This window comes from Herpailurus yagouaroundi, unplaced genomic scaffold (assembly GCF_014898765.1).
Source record: "Herpailurus yagouaroundi ecotype Mexico unplaced genomic scaffold, PumYag 191, whole genome shotgun sequence".
NCBI lineage: Eukaryota > Metazoa > Chordata > Mammalia > Carnivora > Felidae > Herpailurus > Herpailurus yagouaroundi.
This window is the reverse complement of record NW_024412422.1, coordinates 5,966,591-5,982,617: the sequence shown is the minus strand read 5'-3', so window position 1 is coordinate 5,982,617 and position 16,027 is coordinate 5,966,591. Positions and strand designations below refer to the sequence as shown.

Genomic DNA, 16,027 nt, shown 5'->3' with positions numbered 1-16,027 from the left:
AAAAAAACTGGGGGAGGTTAAACCCATTTCTCCAAATCTCTCAGTTTTATTAATCAGGTCTAAATCAAGACCATTAAAATATTTATTTAAAAATAACTTTATTCCATAATCTTTTTTAAAAAATCCACATTATAACCTCAGAATAAATTTCTCTTACCCATCCCCCCCCCCCCCCCCCCACACACCAAATATTAAAATGTAAATAACGCAGAGGGATCTGCTAATTTTTCTTTGCAGCAGTTCCTGGTCAGTCCCATGGCACTTACTGCATCATGATAGACTTTACCCGGCAGGAATGATTTTCCAGGTGTTGGTGCATGGGTTCTGGAGTTTTCCATCACGGGCTTTCTGCAGTAATAGGGCCTGCGTGTACTTGTGAGAATTAGGACTAATAATCAAAGCCACAGGATTGCCAAAGCCCTTCCCCAGTGTCCCCTGCTGAAATGTCAGTTGTGATAGCCCTTCAGTATTTATCTTCCTGCTTCTGATAAGGAGATCTTGGAGTTCACAATACATTCAGTTAAGATTGTGTAACAGCGCAACGTAACAACTTGGACTTTGCCACACAGATTTTGTAACCCACTGTTAACATGCTTGTAATTTTGGGGGTGGGGGTCGACTTAAAATAAAAGCAAGCCCTAATTCTGTAAAAATCCTTAAAGCTTGAAGAACCCCAGTACCTGCGCTCTTAATTGACCCAGCTATATTAATGTGCACATAGGGCTCAGATATAAGTGACAGAAGTCATGGGTCAGCTAATCTAGGCTTTATAGTGTTTGAAGCCCCCTATTGATAGTGGAACAACCCCTCCCCGAAGATTTTCGATCATCAAGTGCGTGTGCAAGAGAAGAGGGAAGTTCTGGAAAGCATCTCAGTGATCTTACAAATCATTCTCTGTGTTCCTACCTAAGGATTTTTTTTTCCTGTTTCTTTTCTTATTCTCTTTTTAAACATGGTTGCCTCTGCAGAGTGGGCTCCTCAGGAATTTAATGACGGAAGATTCTAAAGGGAGACAAGCTCAGTGTTCAGTGACTTTAGCGGCAACTCAAGTCTCCTGTTCTGAAACAATGCTAACTCAGGCTGGCCAGAGTGGTTAAGTACTGAAATACAATGCAGCAAAAGACCCAGCACACAAGAACTGTTAGCAGGTCGCAGCTATTCCTGAGGGGTAGAAATTGCAGCCAGCTCCTGTGATTGCCAGAGCTCTGAGCTGGGAACAGGGCTCACTTCTAGTGATTTTCTCAGTTCAGTCTTTTCATCCAAGAAAGTAGACCTGTCCCAACCACACCTCCAGGGTAATCCTGCAGATAACCAGCTTCTCGTCTCACAGGAGTCCCAGTCCCTATTGCTGGAGAAAGGAAGTTCTCCATGAAGCCCCATGTCTTGCCCATTAGGCAGGATATGAACAGTAAAGAGTGCAAACTCAAGTCATCAGATTTTCAGGTTTAGCACACATCTTTTGCACCCTTAGTAGGTCCCTGATGTTTAAGAGATTTGGATGAAATCAGAGAAACAAAAATCTCTGAACTGTCCAGGGATCTGGAAACAGCAGCTTAAACTCATCATATGTTATTTTCAGTCCAAACTTCGCATTATTGATCAACGTAGCCTCATAATCTATTTCCTTAGGAAGTGGGAAGGAAACAAGTTTTCTCATTCCCATTTCCAAGATCTAGAAACTGAGGCCGGATGAACTTGTGTGCCCAAGGAGCACTTCTCACCAGATACTCCCCTGCAAAACATTTCTCCTGCCTTCTTTCAAAGCCACAGGAGAAAGGAAGAATGGGAAATTCTGAAAACCAATAGGGTGTCACCTAAGACGCTTTTGTATAAATATGAAGCTCTGCAAAATGAGAGGTTCTAGTGAAAGGCACTTCCTCTTATGGGCCCCTACCTCTTTTGAAAAGAACTATACCTCCGGGGAAGCAAATACCATCAGGAGAGCTCTCATCTGAAACCATTCAACAAAGAACAGGAGGCCAAGGTGGCAGCTTGTAATTTACAGTTGACCTTGTTTCTTCCACCAGGGAGGGCAAAAGAGAAGATAACCAACATCTACTGAACACCTCCTGGGCACTTTCACACCCACAAGTACCTCATTTAGGACCCACCGTACCCTGTACGGCCGGTATGACTCCACCTATTTGGTAGATGAGGAAAACTGAGGTCCCGGGGAGAGGTAAAGCAACGTGCCTGAGCCCATGAAACAAGAAACAGGGCCCAGATTCAAGCCTCCAAAACCTGAGCCAAACTGCCTCCCTCTGACTAGCATCGGCAACTGACATCTCCTCGCCTTTTCCAGGGAGGTGACGTCCACCTGGATCTCCAGCTTACCTGGGACATGACCCCGCATTATTCCCTTGTGTGTTGGGGCAAGCTGATCACTGACCTTTCATGGTGCACTGAGAGCCCTGAGCACAGAGCTCAAGTGCCTCCCCCCAGATCAGCATCAGTCAAGCTGGATAAAGCCAGAAGTCACAGTGAAAAGGGGCACCTCAGATGCCGAACGCACCTTTCCCCCCCATACTGCCCGTTCCTGATACTTTTTAACATCAATGAGAAAACTTACAGCAAGTCAACCGATTTAGGGAAAAAAAGGAAGGGGGGCAGGAAATATACGTGTGTGTGTTTTTCTTTTTTGCTGAGAGTCCCAAACCATTTTAAGTCCTCAGGCAGGGGTGTGAGTCAAGTCAAAGCTTTCAAGACAGGATAACGAAGGACAGTTCTCTTCTTCAAACTGGCCTATCTTCTTGAACGATGTCACTCTGCTCCTCGCTGCTGTCATCTGTACAGGAGAGAAAAGCCAATCGGAGTCTGAGTGAGGTCGACAAGAGGGGACTCCATTTCCACCATCAGGTTTCAGTCATTGCAATTTCTAGTCCTTTACTAGAGAGCCTCAGAACTGGATTTCATGGGGGAGCAGGTGGGGCAGGGTATATGTTCCCCTTTTTCTCCTGTTCTTTTGTTTTTTTAAATGCTTTTATTTATGTATTTAGAGAAGAGAGGAGGGGCAGAGAGAGAGGAGAGAAAGAATCCTGAGGAGGGGCAGAGAGAGAGGAGAGAGAGAATCTCTCTTGATGCGGGGCTTGATCTCACGAACCGTGAGATCATGACCTGAGTCAACATCAAGAGTGAGACGCTCAACCAACTGAGCCACCCAGGCGCCCTCTCCCGTTCTTTTCACTGTCTACCCTGCATAAACTTGTTCTCTTCACCCTGAATCCTCTCTCCTTTCTGCTTATTCAAACACTGCCCTGAAAGACTTGCCTCATATCCTACTTGTGCCATTAAGCTCTTCCTAACTAATGTGCCGCTCAAGGCACTCGACTCTCTCTGAGGTCCTGTTATTTTTAAACCTATCATCCATCTGGCAAAATTAACCCAATTCCTCCTCTGCTACTCTCTCAAAATGATGGTTAAATCTTGCTTCCATTTTTGGGTGCCTGGGGTGGCTCAGTCAGTTAAGCAACTGACTCTCGATTGGGGCTCAGGTCATGATCTCACAGTTCTTAAGATCGAGCCCCCTGTCGGACTCTGTGCTGACAGCTCAGAGCCTGCTTGGGATTCTCTCTCCCTCTCTCTCTGCCTTTCCCCCAATTGTGCATGCTCTCTTTCTCTCTCTCAGAATAAATCAATGTTAAAAAAAAAAAAAAATCTTGCTTCCATTTTAAATCTTCCCCAGCTTTCACTCTGTGCACCCTAAGTGGTCTTGCAAAGCTCCCAGCTTACAGTTATCATTGGTGCTTTGTATTCCTCTAAACAGGGCCGATATCGCACCTTCCCCAGAGTAGGTCTTTGATAAATGTTTGGCAGTTTAATTGTGGTGTCAGGAGTTGATAGCAGATGCTAGATTAAACTTTAACTGTCTTCCCCACCCTTGGAAAAACCCACACTCGGGGCGCCTGGGTGGCGCAGTCGGTTAAGCGTCCGACTTCAGCCAGGTCACGATCTCGCGGTCCGTGGGTTCGAGCCCCGCGTCAGGCTCTGGGCTGATGGCTCAGAGCCTGGAGCCTGTTTCCAATTCTGTGTCTCCCTCTCTCTCTGCCCCTCCCCCATTCATGCTCTGTCTCTCTCTGTCCCAAAAATAAATAAACGTTGAAAAAAAAAATTAAAAAAAAAAAACCCACACTCAAAGATTCTTACTGGGAATCTCACTGCAACCTAGCAGGGTGGTTTTAAGGAAAAAGAGCTTACCTTGCAGAGCCTGGAGTCCATTCCCCATCCAGTCTACGTTCCCATTCACCAGTGCGGTCACTCTATGGATGTGGCCATGCTTATGTATTTCTTTTGGCGACTCCTCCCTCTCATCTGCTTCCTCCTCCTCTTCTTCCTCCTCTTCGGCCACATCTTCCTCCTCTGCTTCCTCTTCTTCTGAATCCACCAAAACCATGACATCACCCATGTCTTGCCCCCTAATTTCCAAAGGGGGAGAAATAATCAAGAAGATACCTTTTTCCAATATCAGCCCTTACCGAATACAAAACACTAGATTTATCGCAACCTCTTTTGTAATGTGGAAAAATCTTTGTGCGTTCCACACACGAATCTCTCAAAGCGATGCTGCCATAGATTCCTACAGACAATCACATATTCCTGGGTGGGTTTTATTATCTCCCCCTGCTCCTTGGGTAGGTGACTCTTTGTCCCAGGAACCTACCATCCGAGTACCTCTCACAGCACATACACGAATGCTACTATGTTCCTTTCCTGAAATGCCCTTTATTTCTGCTCTACTTCCTGAAATTTCTCCTCCTACTCGTTATTCAAGGCCCAGGTAAAGTCCTCTTCCTCCCTGGAAGCCCTGAACCACGACTGCACTTGGGAATGCCCAGCGGTTTGGCATTTAATTATTGTCTTATTGTCTGATTCGTTACTGACTCTGCCTACCCGGCTGGACTGTACGTTTCTCATTCGTGCCATGGGCCAGTCACAGTGCTAGGAGCATTACATTGTCATCCGATCTTTTCAGTCTCCCTCTGGGAAACAGATGAGGAGACAGAGGCTCAGAGAAGGTCAAGGATTTTCCATGAGCACAGGGCTTGAGAACGGCAGAGTTGCAATTTGAACCCAGGCCCACTAATTCCAAAGCGTTTTGCCGCTATGCCTTGCTGTCTCCTCCTATGAGAAAATAAGCCCAGGGAATGAAAGTGAGTCTTTCACGGCCCTCAAATATAGGGCAGTAAAGGTGACGTTTCCCCAGGAAAGATCACCCCAGAACAGTAATACCACCGGTTGAGAGGAACAAAGAGAAGAGTTCTTTGCTCCCACCCAGAATCTCCTTAGGAAATGAAATACCCAAGTTCCATTTAGTTGCTTTGTCCCGAATGAGGTTTCCTTTTGGGAGGGGCTTCTGGGCAAGCTCAGACCAGTCTCCCAAAACATGCTGTAAGACCAGGACTTAGGCTTCCTTTTAGCTCTTTTTAGAAAATGACATGAAATAAATGCACAAACGGCCGGGCTTCATGCATACACACCATCTTTACGCTTCAGTAACAGCCCAGCAATGTGCCCCACCCTGAGACCGGGCCTTGTAAAACGAGCACAGACTTTGGAATCAGTCAGACCGGGATCTGAATGCAGGCGCAGCCCTCCGTTTCCTGGATGAGCTTGCAGACATTACTTCACCGAGGGTCCATCTCCTTATCTGGACGATGGCGATGCCACCACCATCCAGAAGAGTTTACGACAGAGTTTATAATCACGCCTAATGAAGCCCCTCACCCAGTGTCCGGCACATGGCGGGTCCTCAACCGTGGCTGCTATTATTGCTCTTACGAGAGAAAACAAAAACTGCAGTGAAGACAGATCACAGAAATGGCTTTTGACTCAATGCTAGGAACACTCACCTGAAAGTGTTTCCTACTGAAGGGAGAAAGGAAAAAAATTAATATCCAATAACATCTACTTCGGCCTCAAAAAACGTTTTTTTTAAATATTTGTATAATCTTTTTTTTTAATATGAAATTTATTGTCAAATTGGTTTCCATACAACACCCAGTGCTCATCGCAAAAGGTGCCCTCCTCAATACCCATCACCCACCCTCCCCTCCCTCCCACCCCCCATCAACCCTCAGTTTGTTCTCAGTTTTTAAGAGTCTCTTATGCTTTGGCTCTCTCCCTCTCTAACTTTTTTTCCCTTCCCCTCCCCCATGGTCTTCTGTTAAGTTTCTCAGGATCCGCATAAGATTAAAAACATATGGTATCTGTCTTTCAAAAAATGTTTTTGATCTAACATTTACCAAAGGACAGAGAAATGAGAAGACTGACCCAACGTGAGAGGTGACAGGGTATTCAGGAATGGTACTTAGGATATTCATTATTGCACATCATCTGGACCCAAGGAAGAAGCCTATAGAATGGGACCTCAGGTGGGAGCACAGTTAGGGCCTCCTTCCCCCACCCACACCCTTTTTTTTTTTTTTTTAAGTTTCTTTATTTTGAGAGAAAGAGAGAGAGACAGAGAGAGAGAGAGAATGCATGCACGTAAGCAGGAGAGTGGGAAGAGAGGGAGGGAGAGAGAGAATCCCAGGTAGGCTTCACGCTGTCAGGGCAGAGCTGTTCCTGGCAAGCCATGAGATCATGACCCGAGCAGATACCAAGAGTCAGATGTTTAACCAACTGAGCCACCCAGGTGACCCCCACCCACACCCTTTCGAGAAGCCTAAAAGGTAAGCAAAAAGACCCAAGAAATCCTTACCTTTCCAGCAGAACACAGGGCTATAATACAACATAAGCCCTGAGATAATGGCCAGTCCCAGCAGAAGGAGGCTCACGATGGTGCCCACAATCCCACCAATATTCCAAGGTTCTACAAAGACAAATCACACTGTTGAGTCTTCCACTGGATACACCCGTAGGTAGTGCTCGCTTGGGCAGCATGTATTAAAATTGATACACAGGCAGGTGAAAGAGCGACATCGCCCTTCCTCTGCCTGGGTCCTAGTCTTCCTTTGGTTCCATAAGCTTGGGCAAAGCATGTGACCTCTCCATAAGGCAAGATAAATATCTCATTTTCTCAATTTGTGGGAATCAAATGAAGCACGTGATACAAAAGAACACTGGAAAGTTGGGGCGCCTGGGTGGCTCAGTCAGTTAGGCGTCCAACTTCGACTCAGGTCATGATCTCGAGTTTCATGAGTTTGAGCCCTGTGTCGGGCTCCGTGCTGACAGCTTAGAGCCTGAAGCCTGCTTTGGATTCTGTGTCTCCCTGTCTGTCTGACCCTTACCCACTCGCGCTCTTTCTCCCTCAAAAATAAATAAACATTAAAAAAAAAACAAAAACACTGGAAAGTTAACATCTCCGTCTACCAGACATCAAGACTGTTTATAACGTCACAGAAATTAAGAGTATGAGTTATTAGTGCTGTCATAAACAGTGATGAATGGAACAGAATCAAGAATCTAAGAACAGACCTACACATAAAAGAAAATTTGATTTATGACAGATTAGTGGGTAAAAGAGGAATTATTCAAGAATGGTGCTGGAATAAATGGCTATCCAAATTTGGGTGGTGTTGGGTGGGGGAGAAACTGGACCCTTACCTCACACCATTCACAAAAATCAATTCTAGATGGATTAAATATTTAACTGTGAAAGGCAAAACATTAAAACTTTTTAGAAGAAAATATAGGATAGGACTTTTGCAGCCATGGAGGAGACAGGATGTCTTAAGACATAAAAAATTGCTGGGGCGCCTGGGTGGCGCAGTCGGTTGAGCGTCCGACTTCAGCCAGGTCACGATCTCGCACTCCGTGAGTTCGAGCCCCGCGTCGGGCTCTGGGCTGATGGCTCAGAGCCTGGAGCCTGTTTCCAATTCTGTGTCTCCCTCTCTCTTTGCCCCTCCCCCGTTCATGCTCTGTCTCTCTCTGTCCCAAAAATAAATAAAATGTTGAAAAAAAAAATAAAAAAAAATAAAAAAAAAAAGACATAAAAAATTGCTAATGATACAAGACTCATAAAATTAACTACTAAAAGAACGCTCATGAAAGGATAGCATAAAGAAAGAAAAAAAAAGACAAACTAAAAGGAGATATTTGTAACATGTAAAACTAATAAGGATTAGTAAACAGAATTTCTAAAGAACTTGTACATAAGAAAGGAGGAAATGTCAAAAGACACACATGTATTTCGCAGAAGAAACACAAATAGCAAATACACATATGAAATAATGCTCAATCTTCTTAGAAACCAGAGAAAGGCAAATTAGAATAACAGTGAGATTCCACCCCACACATACTTGATGGGCAAAAATCACAAAGCCTGATAGCGAAAATGTAGAACAACTCAATACTCCTACATACTGCTGTTGTGAATGGAAATCAGTACAACCACTTTGGAAAATAATTTGGTATTATCCAATAAAGATACAAATGCACATGCCCTATAACCCTTCATTTCTACTCCTTCTACATATATCCCAGAGAAGTATTTGCCTGGGGACCTGCTGTAAAAGTACAGGAGAAACTGGGTAAAAGATTGTCATAGTAACACTTCTGTTCATCACAACAACAAAAAATCAGAAACAATACAAAGGGCCATCGCAGGAAAATTAGTGACTTAGTTGTATCGTGACACAACAGAAAATCCTACAGCAGTGAGGAGGTATGAAGTGTAATTACACATATCGGCATGAATAAATCCTAGGAACAAAAACGTGGAGTGAAAAAAGCAGGCGTTTCACTTATGTAGTAAAATTTTTCTTGAATAGTGATTACATTTTTCAGGAGGCCCAGGATGAGACTGGAAAGGAGTCTACAGGTAGAGTCGCCTGATAAAATACAGCATGCCCACTTAAATTTGGATTTCAGGTAAAAAATGAATCATGTTTTAGAATAGGCATCTCCCATGCAAAATGTGGGACACGCTTACGCTAAAAAAATTCTGTTTTTCTGACATGCAAATTTAAGAGGGCATCCTAGGTTTTTTAGCTTTGTTCTAATTTCCTAAATCTAGCCACACTACCTACAAGTAACTTCCGCATTGTTGGCGCTGTATCTTAAACAGGCTGGTAGTTTCTTGGGTGTTCATTTTGCTCTTATGCGTCACAACTTACACTTTTCGTATTTTTAAAATATATTTTATAATGTATATTCTTAGGGATGTAACAGATTATTTTTTTAAGCTTTATTTTATATTTTCTTTACTAATCTCTATGCCAACGTGGGGCTTGAACTCACAGCCCCGAGATCAAGAGTCACATGCTCTTCCAAATGAGCCTGCCACGTGCCTCAACATAAATTACTTTTTTCTCCCCATGCAATGTTGGAAATGTAGGACTGGATAATAATTTTTCCACCTTGTCAAGTCGTAGGCAAGCAGATAGGCCTTCTCCCAGATGGCAGTGACCACCTGGTCATATATGGAAGCACCGAACTGTCCTCATGCTAGTGGAAGGTCCTCTGAAGCTCTCAACCATCCTCCTTTGGGGCTACTCACCTTTCACACTCAGCCAGATGTCCACCTCCCGCACCCCCACGGGGTTCTTGGCCTGACAGACGTAGTAGCCCTCATCCAGGACCTGGGAGCAGTTGCGGATGGTGAGTGTGGAGCTCTGGCCATTCTGGGTGATGAGATAGTGGCCATTGGGCTGGATGACCACCTCGGGCTGGGTGAGGTTCCTCAGCCACAGGATCTTGGCAGGGGGGTAGGCTCCAGACACTTGGCAGGTGAGCGTCACATTGCCCCCCACGAAGCAAGTCTTCATGGGCTCAGAGACAAGGGAGGCACTCCCTGGCGAACAGAAGGTAAAGAAAGAAGACAAATGTTCAAGGAGACTCAAGCAGTGGCCTGAGATTTTCAAGAATATTATTACCTTCCTAATGAAACAACTACAGGAAGTTCTGTACCACACTTGGTCTCATGTGATAATAAAAGCTAACATTTATTTAGCATCTACTATGGGATAGGCACGGTTATGCTTATTAACCCAATTAGTTCTCACAAAAACCCTGTCCTTATCCCCATTTTGCAGATGAGGAAATGGAGGCCCAGAGAAGGTTAAGTAACTTGCTCAAAGTCACACAATGAGTTAAGTGGTGCAGCTAGGATTAGGATGAACAAGAGTCCTGGTTTGCTCGACTGAGGGGGTTCCTAGGACATGGGGCTTTCAGGGAGAAAAAGGGGAAAGTCTTGGGCAAACCAGGATGAGTTGGGCAAACCAGCCAAGTTGCCAGGCTTTTGTAGCCCATGCTCCTTATGTCTATGCTATAGGCTTCTGTGCGTAATAACCAGATTGCTCATATGAAAAATGGGCACGCAGCCTGCCAAGAGTGTTTGAGGGGACAGTAAAGCAGCTGTCATTTCCTATCGCCGCGGTTAACAAATTGCTACAAACTGCGTGGTTTAAAACACCACAAATGGGTTCTTTTATAGTTCTGGAGGCCAGAAGTTGGAAATGATCTTATGAGGTTCAAATCAAGCCGTTGGCTGAGCACATTCCTTCTGGAGGCTCTGGGGGCCAAATCCACGTCCTTTTCAGCTTTTTGAAGCCATCTGCATTCCGTGGCTCGTGGCCCCTCCTTGACCCGCTCTTACACCTGTCGTCACATCTCCTGCTGCTGACTCTGACCCTCCTTGTCTCCTTTTCAGAAGGTCAGTGTCATCACAACGGCCCCACCCCAATAATCCAGGATGATCTCCCCATCCCAAGATCTTAAATCACAGCTTCAAAGTCTCTCTTGCCATGTAAGGTAACAGTCACAGGGATGAGGACACGGACATCTTGGGGGAAGCATCAGTCTATCACAACTGTGTCGTAGACAACTCAGAATGCGGCGTCCCTGTGGCCTCAGGGTCTGACTTGAGTGGGCCGTGGGGAACTCTAAGGTGCACCCTAGCAATCCATTTCTTTCCTTTTGTAAAATTTTTTTGAGACAGAGAGACACAGTGTGAGCAGGGGAGGGGCAGAAAGAGAGGGAGACACAGAATCCGAAGCGGGCTCCAGGCATTGATCTGTCAGCACAGAACCGGATGCAGGGCTCAAACTCACGGACCGCGAGATCATGACCTGAGCCGAAGTCTTAACTGATTGAGCCACCCAGGTGCCCCCGATCCATTTATTTTCTTTGCAGCAGAAAGCCTTTCCCAAAATGCACACTATGCTGGAAAGGGTGGCAAATTCATCTTGGGTGATATATTAAGCCCTTATTTTCAGCAGCTGAAGGGCACAGACTGGCACACTGGGTTCCTGCCTGGGAGAGTGAAACCACACGCTTCCCACAGGCGGTTGTCCCAAGAGAGAATCTAGGGCTTCAGTGCTGGCGCCCTGGGGAGACGGAAGGGGCAATGTACACGGGGGACAGGGTGGGGGTATAGAGCAGCCCAAAGGCTCTCCCTCTAAATTAGGTCAGCAGAAGAGACCCAAACGTAGGTTTCCTCAGGAAACTCAGGTGCTCCACCCCCTTCTGGATCAATTGTCAGGTTCCTGCCATGTTGCCAAATTGCGCTTTCCCCTTCTCTGTGGTTAACTCCTGTGTCCTTTGGGGTCACAAAGCCAGCAGCAGTGACATGCCTCATCTGTATGTTGCAATTCAGGGGCCCCCAAACCTAAGTTTGAGACACAGCCTCCTCTTCCTGCATAAAAAGCAAAGCAAACAGTCCCCCTAGTGCCCCCTTCCCCAGCAAACAGAGGTCATGTACGTAAATCCGCTTCTGCCAAACAGCATTTGCCCCTCAAAAAGCTGAGCCACCCAAACAGTGAGTGTGGCACCTATAAATTCAGAGTTTCTTTCACCTAAGAGGATGCTGTGTGCAGGGGTGGGGTCAGGGGTGGGGGTGAGGGGATGCAGGGCCCTCAGAGATCTGCGAGAGATGGAATAGACACCAGGGCCTTCACATAATGGGCTGGTTAGTGCTTCAGCTTATCACGATTTGAGTGGATTTCTTCCGTGTAGGGGCCTACAAGCAATTTAAAGAGATGTGGGCAGCAGGAATCCCCAAAAGTATCACTTTTCATCATTTGGGGAGCTATACTGTTCTGTAACCAAAAGGTGAGCATTAACATTACTTTTCAATGACTTACTAGTCCTCCCAAGGGCAATGATCCAGAGACCTCTTCTCCCCCAAGGGCACTGCTATTCAAAGTATGTTCTCAGGACCAGCAGCAACAGCACTTTCTAGGATCTGGTTAGAAATGCAGAGTCTTGGGCCCACCCCAAGCCCAGAGAGACAGAATTTGCCTTTTAACCAGACCCGCAGGTGACCTGTATGGACATCAAGGCTGAGAAGCTCTGGGCTCAAATGACCAAGAGGAAAGAGGGGAGAATTGGACAATGTCAGAGTCAGTCAGGAAGGTTCTAGGTCCTTGTGCCTGCTTCCCTATGCTCCTGGAATTGGGAAAACGTCCACCCAGTTCTCTTCTCCAGACACATTTCTTAATCCTGAGCACATATTTAGACTCAAATTACTGGCCAGGACTCAGGGGCCACAAGAATGATGAGTCAGACAAGATCTGCAGGAAAAATACGAAGGGGTGGGGGAAAAACAACACCAAACCTGTCAGCTGCCTCTGCCATTTTCACCCTGTCTCAGGGTCAGTCCATAATTTAGCCACTTCCTGGGAGTCGCCGTCCACGGCACACTTTGGGAGTCTTCATTACCCGCCATTCGGAAGGCGTGCCCTGCTTCCGGCTGTAGGAATTGGGTCAAGCCCATTGCTTCTGCTTCATCATCCATAACGGGGAGTGCAGTGGATTGACTAGCGTCCGCCCAAAATTCACGAGGGACCCCAGAACGTGACCTTATTTGGAAACAGGAGCTTTGCAGATGTAACTAGTTCAGGATCTCAAGATGTAATCATCCTGGATTCAGGGTGGGCCCTAAGCCCACCAGCAGGTGTCTTACAAGAGGAGTGGACCCAGAGAGACACGGACACAGAGAAGACATGAAGACAGAGGCAGAGACTGGAGGAACGTAGCCACAAGCCAAGGAACGCCTGGCAGCACTAGAAGCCGGGAGAGGCACGGAAGGACACTCCCCTGGAGCCTTCGACGGGAACACGACACACCAATCCCTCAATTTCAAACTTCCAGCCTCCAGAGCTAGCAGAGAATACATTTCTGTTTTATTTATTTATTTTTTGTTTTTCTTAACGTTTATTTTTTTTTGAGACAGAGAGAGACAGAGCGCGAAAAGGTGAGGGGCAGAGAGAGAGGGGGATACAGAATCGGAAGCAGGCCCCAGGCTCTGAGCTGTCAGCACAGAGCCTGACGCGGGGCTCGAACTCACAAACTGCGAGTTCAGGACCTGAGCCAAAGTCGGACGCTCAACCGACTGAACCACCCAGGCGCCCCAATATCTGTTGCTTTAAAACACCAAGTTTGAGGTGCTTTGTTATGGCAGCCCCAAGAAATGAATGTATGAGGATAACATGAACACCTAGCTCCCAGGGTGATCGTGAGCACTAAGCAAGGTACTGTGTGGAAAACACCCAGCACAGCACCTTGTACACGGTTTGCGCTCAACAAATATCGAGGTCACTACTGCGATATTGCCAGTTCCCTACTTCACGTTTCTATGACTTATCTTTCCGAGGAAATTTTAAGTCCTTTGAAGGTTAAGGACTCGGTACTCCTACAGTGCCTGATACCATGCTGAGTATGTAACTCTTCCCCGAAAGGACTTGCTGGGTTAAGTGCGGAAGGGGTTCCTGAGGGAGGCAAGGGTTCTGGAGTCAGATCAGCCTGGGCCAGGTGCCAGCTCAGTCACTTACGAGCTGGGTGATCGTGGGTAAGTTAGTTCACACGATGTCCCCTCTGCAACTTACAAACTGTCGTGTCTAATCTGCGGGCTACTGTGAGCGTTCAAACGTCGCGTCAGCAATTTGGAAACAGGAAAAGAACTTCTGAGCCCAGACACCTAAAAGTACAGGGCTGACACAGGTAGGTGACCCCTTCACAATCAGAAACTGCTGATAACTAGCAGAAATGAAGCACAAATGCAGTTTAGGAGCCAAGTAGGACAGAAAAATATCCATGGCATGCAATGACAGTTCTCTGAAATTAACTGACTAGGTGAATATAAAATACTCTCAGGGAATAATAAGAAAAGATGAACCCAGTAGAAAAATGGACAAGACAGTGGGTGTCATATGGAAACAAATTTGACAATAAATTTCGTATTAACAAAAAAAAAAAAAAGAAAGACAAATGGACAAGATATGAACAGACAATTCGCAGAAAATATATAGGAACCAATTAGTACATAGTATTATGTACCAATTAGTATATAAAAACTGTCAACTCCCCCAGGATCAAAGAAACTCAAATTAAAAATTACGTCATGTCTTAACAAATAGGAAAAGTCTAAAAAATTAAAGATAACACTCAATGTCAGTGGCACAGTCTTCCTAGAGGGGACTTGCCAGTGGGTACAGGGTTTCTTTGTGGAACGATGGAAATGTTCTGGAAGTAGACAGTGCTGATGATAGTACAACATTGTGAATATACTAAAAACCACCATTATACGCTTTAAAATAATGAAGTTTATGCTGTGTGAATTATATCTCATTAAAAATAAAATTGTGAGGCGCCTGGGTGGCTTAGTCAGTTGAGTGTCCGACTTCGGCTCAGGTCATGATCTCACGGTCTGTGGGTTCAAGCCAGGCGACAGGCTCTGTGCTGACAGCTCAAAGCCTGGAGCCTGCTTCTGATTCTGTGTCTCCCTCTCTCTCTGCCCCTCCCCTGCTCATGCTCTGTCTCTCTCAAAAATAAATAAACACTAAAAAAAAATTTTTTTAAATAAAATTGCAAAAAACCAGTGGGGCCGGGTGTATCCCACGGGCCATCGTTTGCCAACCCCTGTTCTAATGTGGAAAGTGAGTCTTGGTCCCTTCTGTTGCCTGGGGCCAGCCAGGTACCGGACACAGATGAGCCACTCGGGGCATGTTTGCTGAATGAGTCACTGGGGAAGGGTCAACCATGGGAATGCCACTTGCCTGGGAAAACACGCATCTCCTGGCATAACAGCGCTCACTTCTCAGCAGGTCAGCCCTCCGTGGCCGCACCTCTGAGGATCGTCCTGACACACTAGGAGGAAAATCCTCACCATGGCCAACAAAGCCCAACACCCTCAGGTCCTTGCTTCCAGTGGTATTCATTTCCTGGGGCTGCTCTCACAAAGTACGACAAAGTGGGTAGCCTAAAACAGCAGAGATCCTTTCTCTCAGTGCAGAAACTCAGAGGTCTGAAATTCAGGTGTCAGCAGGCTTGAGGCCTCTGGAGGATCCCCAGGGAGAAACCATCCCATGCCTCTCTCTTAGCTTCTGGCGGTCACCGGCAACCATGGACATTCTCGGCTTGTAGATGGACCACTACAGTCCCTGCCTCCATCATCACGTGACATTCTCCTCGCGTGTCTGTGTCCAAATGTCCCTCTTCTTGTAAGGATACTGGTCACTGGAATAGAGCCCGCCCTACTCCAGCATGGCCTTATCTTAACTTAATCACACCCACAAAGGCTCTTAGCCCAAATATGGTCACATCCACTGAGACCCAGGATTAGGACTTGAACATATCTTTTTTGGGAGACACAATTCAACCCACAATAGCCATCTAGCCTAGTCACTGCCTCACGCACAGTGGTCTACTCTCAGTTCCTCAAGTGCCAGATAAGTTTCCACCTCAGGGCCTTAGCATTTGCTATTCCCTCTGCCAGGAATACTCAGCCCACCTAGCTAGCTCCTCATCCTACAGGTCTTTGCTCAAAATACTACTACCACAGGAGACCTCCCTACCTCCTAGGAAGAGTAGCCTTCTTCCTATCATAGACTCTTTAAAAGTCTCTTTTATTCTCTTCATAGCTATTCTCTTCATAGCTATTTTATTCTCTTCATAGCTATTATCACTGGGGTGCTTGGGTGGCTCAGTTGATTAAGCATCCGACTTCAACTCAGGTCATGATCTCGCAGTGTGTGGGTTCGAGCCCTGAGTCAGGCTCATACTGACAGCTCAGAGCCTGGAGCCGCTTCAGATTCTGTGTTTCCCTCTCTCTCTGCCCCTCCCCTGCTCATGAGCGCATGCGTACTCTCTC

At 46.2% G+C, this 16,027-nt stretch overlaps 1 protein-coding gene across 3 annotated transcripts in view; it reads right to left on the bottom strand.

Annotated features, from left to right (window-relative positions):
* Nucleotides 1-81: 81 nt before the first annotated feature.
* Nucleotides 82-16,027, bottom strand: part of VSIG10 (V-set and immunoglobulin domain containing 10) — a 36,061-nt gene continuing 20,115 nt past the window's right edge. The window contains exons 5-9 of one of the 3 annotated variants that reach the window (XM_040443762.1): nt 9,437-9,730; nt 6,698-6,808; nt 5,847-5,859; nt 4,195-4,412; nt 82-2,785 (exon numbers count right to left, since the gene is read on the bottom strand). In XM_040443762.1, coding sequence (XP_040299696.1) covers nt 2,733-2,785; nt 4,195-4,412; nt 5,847-5,859; nt 6,698-6,808; nt 9,437-9,730 — 689 coding nt within the window. In that variant the 3' untranslated portion in view covers nt 82-2,732. Of the gene's footprint in view, nt 2,786-4,194; nt 4,413-5,846; nt 5,863-6,697; nt 6,809-9,436; nt 9,731-16,027 lie in introns of all 3 variants that reach the window. The other 2 variants (XM_040443761.1, XM_040443763.1) reach the window with 2 other exon arrangements.